General features: G+C 40.2%; 1 protein-coding gene across 1 annotated transcript in view; it reads right to left on the minus strand.

Moving 5' to 3' along the window:
* Positions 1–6,690, minus strand: part of LOC120806557 (chondroitin sulfate proteoglycan 4-like) — a 21,877-nt gene extending 15,187 nt beyond the window's left edge. Inside the window, exons 1-5 of the mRNA XM_040157852.1 lie at positions 6,627–6,690; positions 2,652–2,815; positions 768–1,874; positions 221–631; positions 8–129 (exon numbers count right to left, since the gene is read on the minus strand). Of these exons, the coding sequence (XP_040013786.1) occupies positions 8–129; positions 221–631; positions 768–1,874; positions 2,652–2,815; positions 6,627–6,690 (1,868 nt within the window). The remainder of the gene's footprint in view (positions 1–7; positions 130–220; positions 632–767; positions 1,875–2,651; positions 2,816–6,626) is intronic.
* Between the last annotated feature and the right edge of the window lie 9,976 nt (positions 6,691–16,666).

Consider the following 16,666-nt stretch of genomic DNA (forward strand, 5'->3'; position numbering starts at 1 on the left):
CACCAACCTGCCAGGGTAATCCTGGTGCTCAAGGTGTCCAGCCGCAGTGTTGAGGTTTCCAAGGGAGCTGAACACCAGCTCTGCAGGACTGCTGTCAGGGTCGGACACTCTCAGCACATCTGTTGTCATCTGAGAACATTGAGGATATATTAGTATTTTAATTTTCTTATGCTTAATTAACACAAATATTCATACAACTGGGTCATTCTGTTGTGGATACCTGTCGTTTGGACTTCTCCAGCAGAGTAAAAAGGTTTCCCTCTGGGAGGCTGAGCACAGGGGCATCATTTACAGGACTGATGCTGATATCAAACCTGTGTAGACGGTTGTCCTTCAGAAACACAGGAAGCTCCTTCTTATCGCTGGAGAAGGCTGAAAACATGAAGAAGTCATTCTGGTCCTCTGACCCACTGTGAACGTATGTCACCCGGCCCTGCCATAGGTCGAGCATACTGAAAGTCCGGTCCTTCTCCTCAGTTCCTATTGTAATACTTTTCTCTTGACCCTCATCCAGGATCCCATAAGGGTCTGGACTGAGGTCCAACCGGAGCTGGCCGTGAACAGGTTGCTGTTCAATGAGGAACTTCAACTGGGAAGGATGGATGCCTAATTTAGGAAAATCAAGATTAACCTGAAAGGGAGCGCAAATAGGAACAGATTTATATTACATAGCTCCAGCCTACTTTCACTTTTATGTACGAGAAACCTGTCAAATAACTGAAAGTAATAACTAGAAGAACAGATTGGCAGGAGACAACAAGTCCTACCTTTATGTGTTTGGGCTCCAGGGCTGCCCGGCCTCCCTCTGTGACCTCTAGCTTTCTCAGCAACAAAAAGTTAAGGTTCTTCTTATTGTTGCTACTTGGTTGTGAGGTTGTAACATCAAACTCAGGATGGTCTGTCGGGCTGATGGTGGTCAGCGTCACAGGAGCTGGCCCTGTCTTACAACCCACAGTGATGTCCTTGGTGATGGCAGCATGAGGGAGACCTGTTCTTTGAGTGTTCACCCTAATTTCTCGGAGGCAGCCTCTAAAGGAGCCTCCTCCTCCTCCAGATGAGGCAGAAATCAGCCCAACTCGCTGCGCCTGTCCCCGAGCTTTTTCATCTAGCCCTCCCAGGAAGAGCGGCCCTTTGAGCTGGATGATTTGGAGCTCCAGCCTCAGGTTGGCCTTGATTAACTCGTTGTCTACCTTCAGTTGGACGCTGTTGGGTAGCAGGTGCAGCTGGATGGGGTACCAGGTGTGGTTGCTAGAGACATGTGTTAGAGAACGCAGCTCAGTTTTACTCCCCTCTCCATTTCCTATTGTCACCACCAGGTGACCATCTATGATCTCTATGGCAACAAACTCTCCCTGGTCGCCAGAGCTGTACATGACCATACCATCTTCTTCTCTTGCAGAGGGGTGAAGTTCACATTGAAACACTCCCTCCTGCGGCACCTCCCATGGTGGGAGTGAGATGAAGGCTTTGGAGCTGAAAAAACTGACAGGATCTTCTTCTGTCGCAGAAAACTGCAGACTACAGCCCAGAGACACTTCATGGACGCTCTTGTACCTAGAATACGGTCTTAGGCTGGACAGCAGGTTATGTTCATTGAACACAACTTCATCCACACAACCTCTAAACCCGGTGGAGATGTTGAAAAGATAGGAGTGGTTAAGACCAGCTGTTCTGCCAACAAAGAGTCCGTCCTCCACGCTGAGTTCCAGATCTGGTCCTGGCATTCGGAGGCTGGTGTGAGAATTTCGGTCTACGGTCATGGTGACATTATGGCGGTCATGGGTCAGCTCCATAGAGTGCCACCCAAGGTCACTAAGATGGATGCCCTTTTCTGAGCGTAGTGAACGCTCACCTGAGCCCAGGTCCAGACGTACCTAAGGGAAGAAGGAGGAGTCAAGGAGGGAGAGAGTGAGAGGGAATAAAAGGTGATAAACAAGACACAGGACATGAAACTCTTTCTAACTTCTGTTTCTATGCCCAAAGGAAAACTATAATTTGTAAGACCAAAAGTGTCAAGAATAGCAAAACACATAAAACTAGACATTAAATGGTGATTAGATCTTGAGTGTGCAAATTTTTAAAACAGAATCAAGGGAGTTGTTAACTGTAGATTAAAGAATTATTCCACAAAGAAAAATATAACCAAACTCTTTCATGAGTAGTTCCATAGCCTTGTACTGGGAGCTTTCATCAAACTTTTGTGGTCTTCTGTCTTAAGCTGATCATGAAGGAACTTGTTCTGAAATGAAGCCAGTGTCAAAGGGTTTATTTTTTTCTCTCTGCAAGCAATCTGACACCAAGCTGTGTGCACTGATTCTTTTCTTGGGCTCTCCTCAGGATAGTAAATGCCAATATATATGAGCTAAAATGGCCCAAGGGACAAATATTTCCTCTTGTTTTGGATATGTGAGGCATCTTTATGTGAGAGCCTCCAGACAGGTTTCAGTATGACTGATCTGTAGCCATATTACTAAAATCCAACTGGTATTTACCTTGCCAAGACATGGAAACAATTGATAGATTTCCTCTCACAATATCTGTTTTCTTTAAAATGATCATTAAGTACATTTGCCTTGCTTCCATCCATGAATAGATTCCTGGAAGACACTTTTGACAACTTTGCTACCTCCCTAATATGTGTAATAGCCTACCTGCAGACGCCCAGAGATCAGCTCCAGCAGCAAGAAGTCTCTGTGTCCTGCTGCCAAAAACAGCAACCCTGCTTGACTGGAGGTTCGAAATCGGACATGGAGCAAGGTCTGAATGGATACCTCCACCGTCCGCAGGTGGATGTAGCTATCACCGTAGAACGACACTGCAACAACGAAACAGGAGACAGATGAGAAGTTGGGGCCAAAGTCGCGGTCAGATCATATAGTTTGGTATAAAAGTGTAAGGAAAGTTTTTACTGACTCTACTGACTTTATTGACAGAAAGTCTGGCTTTCACACCCATAAGATGTTTCTGTGATCCAAAATAGTTTCATTCATATCATGAAATACAGTGAGTAGTTACATATCAACCATGCAATCCGGTCCAATGGAATCAAAAAGTCCTTTAATAATTACAATTTCAAATGAAGTCGTTGTCAGTAAAGTGTTTATTTGGGGAATCCCCATGGCTTTAAGGTTAAGATGCTGACCATGAAACGCTGAATGATGGCTTAGGTCTTGGTTCAAGTTCTGGCGCAATCTAATGAAGGTATAAAATGCATAGTGTTTGTCTCATAGCCTAGTCAGAATCATATTAATTCGGTTTGTAACAAAGCTTCATTACCAGCTTTCTTACAGATTATTATGAGGCTAAAAGGCATTTTGCAAATGTGCTCTATGCAGACATATATCATTACTTTTTAAAATTTATTTACATTCTCAAACAGCAATCATTAACAACTATAGGGGAAGCAACTAATAAAATGGGATCTATGTTGATATTTAGTGAAATGAAGGTCATCACAATAGCATCAGCAAACTCTTATTTCTTTATTTTCCTTACATAAATCATATTCATTCAACTTAGTTTCACTCCATATTTTTCCCCTGGTCATCCATGCCCTCACTGCAGTGGCTCAATGCCCCCCGAAGTGGGGCCCATCCCTCAGTTTGAGAACCACTGCATTAATCTGTATTGACTGTTTTGTCAATGTGGTGTCTACTCTGCACTTTATACCTGCTATCTGAATTCAATTAATGACAACTAATGGATTCTGGAGCAGGTCATCCTGAAATGTTCTGATCCTAATTAGACTTCTCTGTTGACCCAGATAACGCAGATTGAACGTTTAGCTGTACAAACATTTCTCAATGGCAGAGCTGCTCTGCAAGCACAAATCAGCGCCCAGCTACCGATGCTAGCACATCTAGCTAACTTGAATGGGGAACCCATGCTCCAAATATAAATCAAAAGGTGTTTCATTCATGACATGGCATTTATGATATTACACCTTCATGCCAGATATCAAATTATCCAGCTGTATAGCTAGTTTGTACTTGTAAAGCTATCTAACTAACGTTAAAACAAACCGAATAATCTACAGTATAGCTATGCTAGTGGCTCTGTAAGGCTCACAGCTCTTTGAGCTAAATGCTAACATCAGCATACTAACATGCTCACAATGACATGCTGAAGTTCAGGAGGTGTAATGTTTACCGTGGTCATCATATTAGTTTAGCGTGGTAACATGCTAACATTTGCTAATTAGCACTAAACACAAAGTAGAGCTGAGGCTGCTGGGAATTACACTTATGATCAAAAACCAAAGAATAGGCCAAAGTGAAATTCTGACCTGTTGATGGTGCTACATGAAAAGTTAAGGGATCACCAAAGTTATTAGGACACATTATCTTGGAATCATGAATGTCTGTACAAAATTTTATGGAAATCCATTTAATAATGTTTAAGATATTTCAGTTCAGACTAAAGTGGTTCATTGACCGAACGTCTGTCCGAATTTAACATCCCTAGATCAATGCTGCTAGCAGGCTAAAAATGCACAAAGCAATTCCACTACTTTATATCTATGCACATTTATTCATTTGGCACTTTTTTTAGAGCCCCATACAAATGACACACAACTAAGAAACATTTAAGATTTTATAATTATGTCTATATGTACTTACAATGTACTTGTGTTTGAATGAATTGAATGTGAATTAAAAAAAGATCGTTTTGACCTACAAAACAGCAGTATTGGAGCACTCTGTCAAAATGCCTGTCCAATCATGGAAATCGTAACACACAACGAATCAATCAATCACAATGGTCAGAGAAATTAGCGAGGGAGTGTGTGTGTATGTGTGTGTGTGTGTGTGTAGTTGGGGATAGGTGATGTTTTAAAAACTCTCTAAAGCTCTCTCATAACAAACTGTACAGCAATGTGGACTAGCAGTGAGACTGAGAAAAAAAAAGAAACCAAAGAAGCATTTAAAGTCTTACTAGCTCCATTTATCTCAATAAAAAAGACCTAATTGGCGCGAGGGGGAGAAAAACTGAGGCCAAGACATTTTATAAATAAAATTACTCATAAAAGCTGCTGTGCGTGTGAAACTCAAGAATTCTAAAGTGTAATTACATTAAAGCCAATAATTTATATTTCCACATCACAGCAAAAAAAGTCAGTCAGTATCATAATGTAGACTTTTACCTGTAGGACGTTCAAAACCATTTAACATTGTAATCAGTCTCTAAATATTATTTTCTTGCAGTTTTTTTTTTTTTTATAAAATTATTTTGGATAACCTTTTTTGGCTAACGTCAGAATAAGTAATCTTGGTTAGTTTTGTTTTTGTGTTTGTTTAACATGATTTTTCATTGAGTTGAATATGAATAACAGACTTTCCATTTTGTACAAATAGCTACAAATTTTCCTTTAAAAACAGACAGAAAACAATGAAAAAATAATGATCTTTTACATCTGTTCTTCTGCTTTTCATATTTTTATTGTTCTTTCGCCTTAATCTTCTGCCTGCAAATGGTATAATTTGTCAAAATAGTTTTAATATTTTATTAATTTATTGCCTTTAAATCCTTTTCAAATGCTGGTTGGGAAATGCACTGCCAGAAAAAAGTAAACTTTATGATCAAGGATATCATTATGTGTTAAAAGACTGGTCCCAAAGAGAAGTACTCAGTCAGCAGGTCGGCCCAGCTTGCTGCTCTGCATAAAGCCTATAAGCCCACTGTCAGTGTCTGTCCATCTATCTCTAATCTGCCTCTATGATACCAGAGAACGCTGGATTATTAGTAATCTTCCTACAGTCACAGACACACCTATGAATGCAGGTCTTTTATGCGCTCTCATGAACAAGTATAAGGATGATACAGAGACATGTGCAACTGTCTGAGGCAATGCTGATAGCCAATAAAGATTTTTCCCTTACATGCGGCAACTTTTCAGATGTTATTAAGTGTTGATATTTCAGAATTATGTAGAGGTTGATGGAAAGGTAGTTCACTCACAGAGCTGAATGACTTTTTGGATTTAGAAGCAAAAGGGAAAAAATGTTCATTTTTGCTTTCAGGGTTTTGCCAAAGCTGTTCATACCTTTTTTTTACTTGAAAAGCAAACCATCACCAGAGCAAAAATATTTTAGAAACTAAAATTTAAACGGTCTAGGAGGGTATTTAGTAAGCAGTGTGACATCAGGTCAAGTAGTCATGTCCCTGTGCAGAACATAAGTAACTGCAAGGCTCCACTCAAAATATAATCCAGTATTCAGCAGCGTATTGCCATATGTCTACAGACAATATTAGACTGGATTAAACAATTAGTTGACAACTGTTAGAGACACATTTTAACTTAATCGAAACTTTTACGAACAACAATACTGCATTTACATTACCATTATCTGAGGTGTAATAAAGGGGATGGAATTTACTTCAGGACAACAACCACATGTTCAATATTACCTTTAATAAATTTACACTAACAGCCATTAAAAACTATATTTTTAGACACATTCTGTGGGGGTTAGACTTTTTATAGTGTTACCAGTTGTATTATGGCGATGCAAAAAAATGATTAAACAGTCATAATGCAGCATATTTGTTCTTAGTTTCAAACTTTTACATCTGTCAGTTACAAGGAGGAGTGAGGAGTGATTTTTTTCTCCTCTGCAGCACCTTACCTCCGTCAACTTGTCCTGTGGAAAACAGCAGTAGCAGAAATAGATCAGCCACAAACCTCCCCATTGTTAGTTAGGCCTTTATAATCTAACAGGGCATTCAGTTAAGAGCAATATCTGGCTGCCTGACTACTGCCTGACTATCCATTGCCACTGGCTCTGCATGTCATTTCCACAACTGACAATTTCCAGGCAGCCTCTATTTGCTTTGCTGGCTTTGGATTACAGACTCTAAAAAAAATGTACCTGTGCTGGTGAGCTGAGAACAGTGAGGTGGAGCTCCACCCTCTGGTCCTCCCCTCAACCTTTACATACAGGAGAGCTGCCTGTTGCAGAGCTCAGTACCAAAGATCAACACAAGGGGGAGGTGTCGCAACACACAGAAACAGAGAGGGAGGGGGGAAGAAAAAGTGCTCAAGTGCTTTATAGACAGTACAGTCGACTTTGTGTATTATTGCTCATGGAAAGACTGTGATTGGATACCAGGTCTTCTTAGACTGTTGAAGAAACAGATGAAAGAAAAATTTAGAAAAAATTTAGGTATGGTAATATGTTCCGAAATGTTTCCATCCTTAGTTTAACCCGTAACAACCTTTCTGACTCTGTGTTGTGGTGAGAAAAACTCAGCTGCTGTAAACATGAAAATGAGCTGCACTGACAAATGACCACTGTTCGCTATTTTATATATAAAATTACTATTACGAATGTGTGTTTCCTTTTTTTTGGGGGGGGGGGTCTTTTGCCTTTACTTAAGATGAGCGATGGACAAGAAACATGGCAGAGAGTGAAGGGAATGAAATGCAACCAAACGTCCCAGCCAGAATTGATCAGGGGAAGTTGCAATTACATGGTATGCAGCTTAGACCGTTATATTACATGGACATATAGTCTGAGAAACTGTAAAATTTTTGTTTTCCTTTTCTGCCCATTCATCTCAAATCTGTTGGGAGTTGGGGTGAATTGATGAGCACTGCTCTCTGTCATTGTGTCTTTTTTTTTTACCACCACTGGGGAACTCAAAAGTCTTACATGTTCAAATTGAACACCTAGTGACTTTAATCAAACATTTAGCTACATATATGAAAGTACAGTGTCAGCACAGGCGGGGAGGGCCCAGCGCAGGCACACAAGCAACCTGCTGCAGTGAAGTACTTTAATTGAACTAGTGATGTACACCAGGATAACAGGTAGAAAGGCAGACAGGCAGGCAAGTAACAGACAACAGGTAACAAAACACTAGAAGCAGATAGAGTCCACATAATAAACAGCACAAACGGAAACACACTGAAACATATCAAACAACCTGGCCACTCACTGGGCAGAGAGAGCTGGTATAAATAGGGGGGAGAAAATGACGAAAATGAGGAACAGGTGCGTAGGTATGCGGGGAAGTTCCAGTAATTGGGAATAGAAAACAGGTGGATATGGGAAAGGGAGAAAAGTCCAAGGACATCTGGTGGGCAGGTGAAGTATGACAGGAGACAGAAGCAGGATGGCCAACATAAACAGGCCTGAGACAGGAATCATGATAGTACGGTACATTTAGTGATTTAAAAATGTCCTAAAAAAAGTAAAAGCACACAAAAAAGGTACTTGGTTACAGTAACAATAGTGTCTGTAGTTAGTTACTTTCTACCCCCTGAGCTGAATTGGACTGAAGTGAAATGCATTGACTGGCAGAGATGGATAGGGGAGAGACAGACAGAGCAAAAAAAAAAAACAGAAAAAGAAAAACATGGATGTGAAGAGTGAAAAGGAAAACAGAGTTTGCAAAATTGCTAAAACAGAAGAGAGAGAAAGGAAGTAAAAGGGAATGAGAGGTTAAAGGCGGGAAATAGCTGGAGGCTGATGGAGGTAAGGTGGAAGTTTGGGTGTGATTGTTCAAACTGCAGGAAACACTCCCTAGTCTGTATCATGAACCCCTCCCATCCTCTAACCTACCACCTCTATACACACACACACACACACACACACACACACACACACACACACACACACACACCAATGTGCTGTTAAGCTGCAGCTCAAGACAGTTTGGTCCATTAAAATGAAAGAACACATGAGGGCTTTTATTCAGCTGCCGATTCAAGCTCGGCTTCTCGGCTTGGCTCACACACGAGAGGAGTGCTGTGTTTAGGTTTAGTTCCCAGGAAGTTGAATAATAGACTCTGTAGCCTGGTTTCTTAAACGAAGGGGTCGCACCCAAAATGGGTCACAGTTCAGCTGGTGACGGGTCCTCTCATGACAGGAGTGGTGGTGTGTTTTTAATGAGCCCGGATCCCACGCTGAGAGGATTACCGTCTTGTCTTTTAGGCTGCAGAGGTCTTTAAAGCTAAACTAGCAGACCGCGACCTAAAACAATGTTTATATTCAGGTCTAATTTAAAAATTTCACATTTCACACACTTTTCTCTGTATCAAGATGCATTTGTAGGGGAAATTCTGATGATAATAAATGAGAATTATTTTTCCTTTCTACAGATAAAAACAAATTAATCATAAATAAAAGGTTATGCATAAAGTCCTATAGCTCAGCAAGCCTAAAAACTCCTGATATTTAATTAGCATTCGGTGCCGAATGTCGTGTGACTGAGTGCTGACGTTACACCATTGGCTATTGCTCTTTCAAAGTGAATTAGCGAAGACAGTTTCTATTGCGTCACCAGGGTGTCGTTTACAGGTAGTGTTGTCAATTTAGTGCTTTTCTCGCTAGATTTACCAACTTTTCCGACTTTAGTGAATTTTCTTCACAAATCTGTCGACTTTGTGGTCAAACCTTAGCTACTTTCCGTGGAAGAGAGTCGCCTGTGTTGCCCCCCTAGCGCAAGGTATGCTTCTCTGTGCGTCTCATTCATCTGACTGAACGGCAGCTGACACAGATGTGAATAAGCCTCTACCTTTCTCTCTGACTGGTCATTTTACAAGTAAATATAGCCAAAATCACAGCACAGCCGTTGTCTTTAACTTATGCGTATGGTGATTCTGTCAGACAACGTCACGGTTATAGAATCAGGATTTTAGCATTGCAGAGCAGCAGCTTGGAAAAGGCATGTTGAAAGTGACTGCTGGTTAACATGTAGTCTTAATGGGCCGCGTTTCAGTCACTATTTCATACCTGTTCCATTGTCTGACAACAGAAACAGAAAAACGTGTTAATGAGAACAGCTTTACTGGGAATTCAGCTGTATTAGATCACTGTATAAGTGAGCTTAAGGTGTAGGAGAGAGGCAAACAGATAAAGCGCAGTCCAGCCATATACTAAATTTTGACCAAGTCTTGTTTACATAACTTAGGACAGTGGGGATTTGTCTTACTGTAAACTGTCCATCTCATTGCTTGTATTACCTGCCCAATTGGACTTACTTAAAAGGCTGTGACTAACCGTGCTGCTGTGGTGAGAAATATATTATAATGTCCTTCTATACGAAATCTCACCCAAAAAACTGTCAAGATAAAACAACAACAAGATGTTGGGTCATTTTGATTTTCTCTCTCTCTAAAAATGAACTATGTTGAATCTTCTACTACTGGCATGGTGTACAAATTTTTAACAGAAAACAGCTCACAGGCCCTCAAAGTGGTTGGTGGCTTTCTGAGAGCAGTGCCCACAGCTATGAAACTGGTATAATACAAAGTAGAGAACAGGAACCACCTGGCTGAGGATACGGCAAACAGCATAGACCAGGAAGAGATGCAGGATTGGGACTGATTTAACTCCAGCAGCAGCTAAAACAACAAAAACACACTGCACAGCTGGATGGACGAGGCCTCAAAGGTCCCTGCTTCTTACCCTGTCACCAATACTTTGCTATGTATTCAACTGAACATGTAAAGAAAAGAAAACATAAAGCCAAAGCTGCTTCCCTCTTGGAAAAATAATGGCTGACAATCTCTCTTTGTTTCCTCTCCCCGCTTCCAAATCCTTCCTTCCTCACCTTTGGATTCTACATGTGTGCATTTGTTCATGCTTGCACACTCCTCAGTTTTCACGAAGAGTCTGATAGAGATCTATTGATTTTTTGAGTTGCTAAATAAATTATTAAAAAAAAAAAAAAGCCCACCACTTTATCCACCTGTGCAGCTGAGATGAATGAGTCACTATGTTTTGAAACTGAAGTAAAAATAAAGTTAATGGAAGAAGGCTTAAAATCCTGTGTGGGCTCTGGTATAAACTTTGGCCTGAGCCTTTAGTCCATTTCCAGTATAAATACAGTAATTGACACATCCATTTTCTATTTATGAGCTGGTTGCATAAGAGCAGAGAGAGAGTGAAAAAAGCTGTAGCGAGAGGCCAGAGTTCCAGACAGAGAGAAAAAGAGATGCAGAAGAAGTACAGAAAGAGACTGTGAGAGAGAGGTTCAGAGGGTCATGATCCACAGATAGACATTCAGTCAGAAAGGACATAGATAATTAACAAGCTGCTGTTTTTCTTTGCTTTGGGCATTTTTAGCATTTAGCTTAAATATCATGACATTTTTAACAGAACTCAACAAAGAGCAGCCTGGGACATTTGATCCTGTGTGGTGAGTGAGTGCATGTTTGTGCGTGTGTGGTTGTGTGTGTGTTTGGGGTGTGTGTGTGTGTGTGTATCCCATCTCCACGGGGATGTTTAGGGGAACTTTTCAGATATTTGATATTTCTTTCTTAAAACATGCAATGCGATTCTGGGAACAGCCGCTACCTTTGCTTGGGGACACCTTAGTATCTTTGTTTGTGTGTGTGTGTGTGTGTGTGTGTGTGTGTGTGTGTGTGTGTGTGTGTGTGTGTGTGTGTGTGTGTGTGTGTGTGTATGTTCCCGCCCACACACACAGGAAAGTGACTGAGATGTGAGTCACTTCGAGTCACAGCTACTTTATTTAGCTCAACTGTTGAAAGAGATGACATAATAAAAGATAACAACAGATAATAACAATCACAGACAGGACAAGAAAATATAACAAATGATTAGAAGAAGTTAAAATTAAGTTGTTTACCACAGAATAAAAATAGAAATTATGACCAAGCATAAAATACTTCCATAGCTACAGTATCTTTAACTTATCAGTATTCATCCGTTTTACAGAAAACAACTCCTGATCCTCTCCCACTTGCCAAACTTCGATTCAGTCTTGCTTCGGATCTAATCTTGCCTGCTTTCAAGCGTTGCAGGTTCTAAGACACTCAGAAAAAAGGACTATGAAAATGGAAAAATGCAGAAGACCAAACTATCAACAGAAATACCAATTAATGATACCAAAAGTCTACAGCCATGCTAGCAGTTCTGCGAGGTATATGCTAACGTTAGCATGCTAACCAGCCTACGGTTGCATTGCTAAAATGCTGGTGTTTATGCTGCAGACAGCTAGTGCCTCTGAAGAATGGGAAGAGCACTTGAGAGTCTTTAAGCATTATTCCAAGGCGGTTAACCTTGTAGTCACACCAGTTAAACAGCCTAAATTAGCTTATGTTGTCATGTTACATATTTGTAGCTGCTCATTACCGAGTGACATAAGATACACACAAACAGCGTATATCTCCCATATAATTAGCTGAATGAATTGCAACAGTGTTACTATTGGATTTTATTGGGATGTGGTCGACTTGCAGCCATTCTGCCAGCAGTTTGGTAACATCGGTCTCAGAAATTCCTGATATCTACAACTCAGAATTACAAGTTGGAGGCTGACATGAATGTTTTTTTTTATGTTCACCATCTTAGTTTAGCATGTTAGCATGCTATTATTTGCCAATTAAAGCAAAGCACAGCTGAGGCTGATGGGAATGACGTTACTTTCGCAGGTTTTTTTTCTCATAAAACAAAGTTCATCCTGATGGATAGTAAAAGAGTGAAGTAAAATGTTAGTATACACTTCCTCACTGAAGACAACAGACCTTTTTCACAGAAAGTGTGAAAGTTTGACTTGACATTGCAGGAAAAGTGCAGGTGGAATTCGTAACATTAACCATGGATGAGCTCCGTTGAAAGGTCCTAGTAAGTGCACCATACCGGGGCCCTGAAACAGACAGAACTTACTGGAGTGCAGCCATCATTTATCAACATCCTTTATGTTGCAGCCCTGCTTTTCCTGCTATGACATGTCCAAATGTCTACTATGAAAAAGAATAAATTCAAGTTATTTAAATATGTTTCCTTGATTTCTAGTGCATTGTATTGATGTGTGCTGATGCAGAATAATAGCTCTGACATTAAAAAATTTAAAAAAGCAACCTCATTATCAGATTTACTGGCTCAAATCCCTTACAATTGCATTCATTTTCCTCTCCTCCTTACCAACCTATAAAACATGGATAGTTCTGAGAAAACAAACGCAGGCAACATCTGCAATATTAGCACTCACAATGACAAGTGACAGGAAGGGAAAGTGCAAAGAAGGAAGGATGGGAAGGGGTGAGAGGAAACAACCTTACAATTTTTTTTTTCAAACTGGTAAAAAAAAAACATTGAAGAAATGGAAGAAACTGCTCACAAGTCAAGAGGTCTTGGTCTTCAGTGTTCTCTTTTTTCCCCCCACATTAAGCTCTATAAACGAACACATAAGAGTGGCGATTGTCTTCCAAAAAGTGCATCGGGCAATCACATCTTGCTCATTATCTGAATTAAATTTTCCGAGCACTTAACATTTTGAACACACACTCAAACAAATCTTTACAACATGTACACAACACATACACCATTTTGCTCTCTTACACACACACACACACACACACACACACACACACACACACACACACACACACACACACACACACACACACACCTTGCTCCCCTGACACAATGTCATGCTTTCAGCTGAGGATTGTTTTGCTCTCATCTCAACTTTTCCTCTCCATCTCTGTGTCAAAGGTCAGTCTCCAAACACAAAGGCTGCCAGCAGCTGCTGGACTTACTCACTGCCAAACCATTTGACTGCGCAGCTTATCGGACAATTAACATCATTAAAGACTTGTAAGCAAAACATCGTCTGAGTCACTGCTTCTGTCTTAGTCACAACATCAAGAGCTCAAACTATGAAAAAGAAGTAACAGGCTCAGTTCATCATGTCACTCACTAAGCTGGACTTGGAGATGCTTATTGATTGATGTTTATTGTGATCAACGACAGGCACAGGATATGGTAGTTTAACTGTGCAATGTGCTGTCACAATTTTGCGGCTGGGTAGTTCTCAAATATTTCAAACTTTTTAGCCCTGTGTTCTTCCCAGTGGGGATCAAAGACATCCAAGACTTGTTTGTGAGTTTAAAAACAGGAAATACGTTAAATATCATGTGCTGCACCCAAAGCTAATATCTGGTCTCTTGCTATGAAGCTACCCTGTAATCTTTCCCATGCAATGTCTAACTGGATTACCTGGTGATACAATTTGTCAATTTATGATTTGTATGACAATGTATGATATGACTTCCCAAAAGCTATTTTGGTAGAGCTATTTTAGTAGAAGGCGTGTGCCTTTTTTATATTCTTCCTGGAACAACAAACGCTAACAAAGACAGCATGCTGCTATAAACATGGTCAAAATATTGAACCTTATGAAAAAGAATTTAAAACACTGTGGGTTCTTGACAAACAAACAACGTGGAGATTCCCTTGGGATGCGGTAATATCGGCTAAACTTACACTAAAATAAACATTTAGTGACAAAACAATGACTATTTTTTAATCACTGTTTCACTCTTTACAACCAATGTATCACCGTAGTTAATAGCCAGTATGCAAAGATAATTTACTTGATTGAAGCAATTAAATTCACCAAACTGTTAACAGCTAAATGTAAACAACGGGTTTAACAGTTCTTTCAATATGCTGATAAGTTATTGTTCATGACCTTTAACAACTACAACATATCAAGATGCACAAGGTCTTGACTATGCAAGAGAAACTCCACCCCCACTCCAGAGATTTCTTCCTCCCATGCAACTGGTACAACAACATCATGTCTTCAACAACGCCTTGTCTTCTTAAAAAAAACAACTGTGAACCTGGGAAGACAAGCAGGGCCTGAGCAATCTATGAAAGAGCCAATTGTAAAGTTGAACTAATTAAGAGGCCATAATTGAGAGTCATGGACAAAAACTAAGGTCAGAAGGTCAAACTGCCACCTGGTCATTATGTGAGTGGTATATGAATCAGCTATTGTTGTCTCCCAAACTGTCTAATTTTGCTTATGCTTATGACTGAGTTTTGTTCTAGTACAAAATCATTCACCAAATAACCTTACTCCCAGGAACCAAGCTGATGCTCCACATTACGTTATCGTCTGAATTTTCCCCCTACTCGTTACATCTCTTCCACAGTGAACTGAAAGTTGCCGCACCTCGAACTGTGATGTGATTATAGTTGCTGTAGAAGCCAGTGGCCTATTAAGGCATTACTCCTTGTTAAGACAAAATTTCGTGAGATAGGCTTGGATCATGTGTAACATACACTACTAACAAGAAGTGTGTGAAGACTTTTTCTCCCATTACAAGGAGATTATGAAACAAAAAACACATCTTGAGCACAATATTTTCTCATGTTTGTCACACAGAATCTAATTGTTACCTGTATTTAGCAATTACCCATAAGGAGACAGAAAGTCTCCAAAGATAGCATTCAACTCTGGTTTGGTTAAACAAATATTGGTTGCCTGATGTTTTTGCTTTGGTTCAACTCTCTTAAGCCACTCATTTACTCTGTCTGCTCCCACTGGCCAGTGTACATTTGGCATGGAGTGGCTACGGCTGCCTACAGTGTAATATGGGGGAATTAGTGAGAGCTAGTGGGACTCAATCACGCTAAGGTCACTGACCAAAAATATTAGCTAAAATCGTCTCAAGGCCACACAGAACTGCACACTGTGGAGTTGATTCTCAGCGGGCTGGGCCGTACCAGCAACTCTTTTATCTAACAGGGAGTCGTTTAATTGAGTGGTATCTCCCTGCTGTCTCAATGTCAAGACAGTAGCGCTGTTTCTGGAATTTCTCTTCGTTTTCATGCACAGAGCTCTCATTCCTAACTTGTCCGCCAAATTAAATGACAGAATGCAACGTTTGTTCATGCCCTCTAGCACAGCATGTACTGTAGAAGCATTTTCTGACCAGTCGCCTCTGTCGACACGACAACATTTTTGTCTGAGGCTCCCAAAACTGTCATAAAGCACTGTAGAAAAATAAATACGATTTATGATATGATATGGCTACAGTTAAAGTTTGGGAAGGTTTAGGAACAAAAACGACTCGGTTGGGTTTAGGGAAAGATCATGGTTAAAATAACTACCATGGTAAGGTTAGAGAAACATCGTGGTTAGGGTTAAAATGACTGCTTTGTTAAGATTTGGGGACCTTTGTTGTCATTGTTACAACAATTGAGCAACGTTACGGAACATCCACGATCACGGTTAAAAGAAAGCAATATTTGAAACTGGAAATGAACAGCGATCTCCTGAGTTTAAAACAAACAGTTTGTTGACCCACCCCGACCTCCTCCGCATGCAGACTTTGTTGCTCTACACTAATGTCACCTGATTTGCTCCTTTGGTCCCATCCCAATTACTTTGGCTGCCAGAGAGCTTTGTCACTTACTATACGTACACATGCTGTAGGTCATTTCGCTGGCGAAAATGACTGATTTTGTCATTTTTCTTGGGAGGACAGTCTCCTCATTTCTTGCAGTTTTAAAATATCTGATTTTGCAAAATTACATGAAAATGAGCTGATAAATAATTAACCAACTACTTAGTTGTAGTAATAGTGTTAGTAGTAACAACACCTTATGGAAACTACAGTATTTTCAGTTATTACTTGGTTTCCCTGTTCCCTCTCTCTTTCTCTTTATTTCCCTGTTGTTTCTGTCTTTCTCTCTTTTGCTACATGAATGAATCACTCCCATGAGAGGAGCTGGAGTGGCACTTCACTCTAAAAAACAAGCAAACTCTTCCCTCCCTTTTGGCACTAGTGTTTACAGAAGAGCTGTTTGTGGCCCAGTTTCAGATCACAAATTGCTGTTGATGAATTTAAAAAAATCTTATATTCCATTGTCCTGATATTCATGTGAAAATTACTAAATCC

The sequence above is a fragment of the Xiphias gladius genome, chromosome 20 (assembly GCF_016859285.1).
Source record: "Xiphias gladius isolate SHS-SW01 ecotype Sanya breed wild chromosome 20, ASM1685928v1, whole genome shotgun sequence".
Classification (NCBI taxonomy): Eukaryota; Metazoa; Chordata; class Actinopteri; order Istiophoriformes; family Xiphiidae; genus Xiphias; species Xiphias gladius.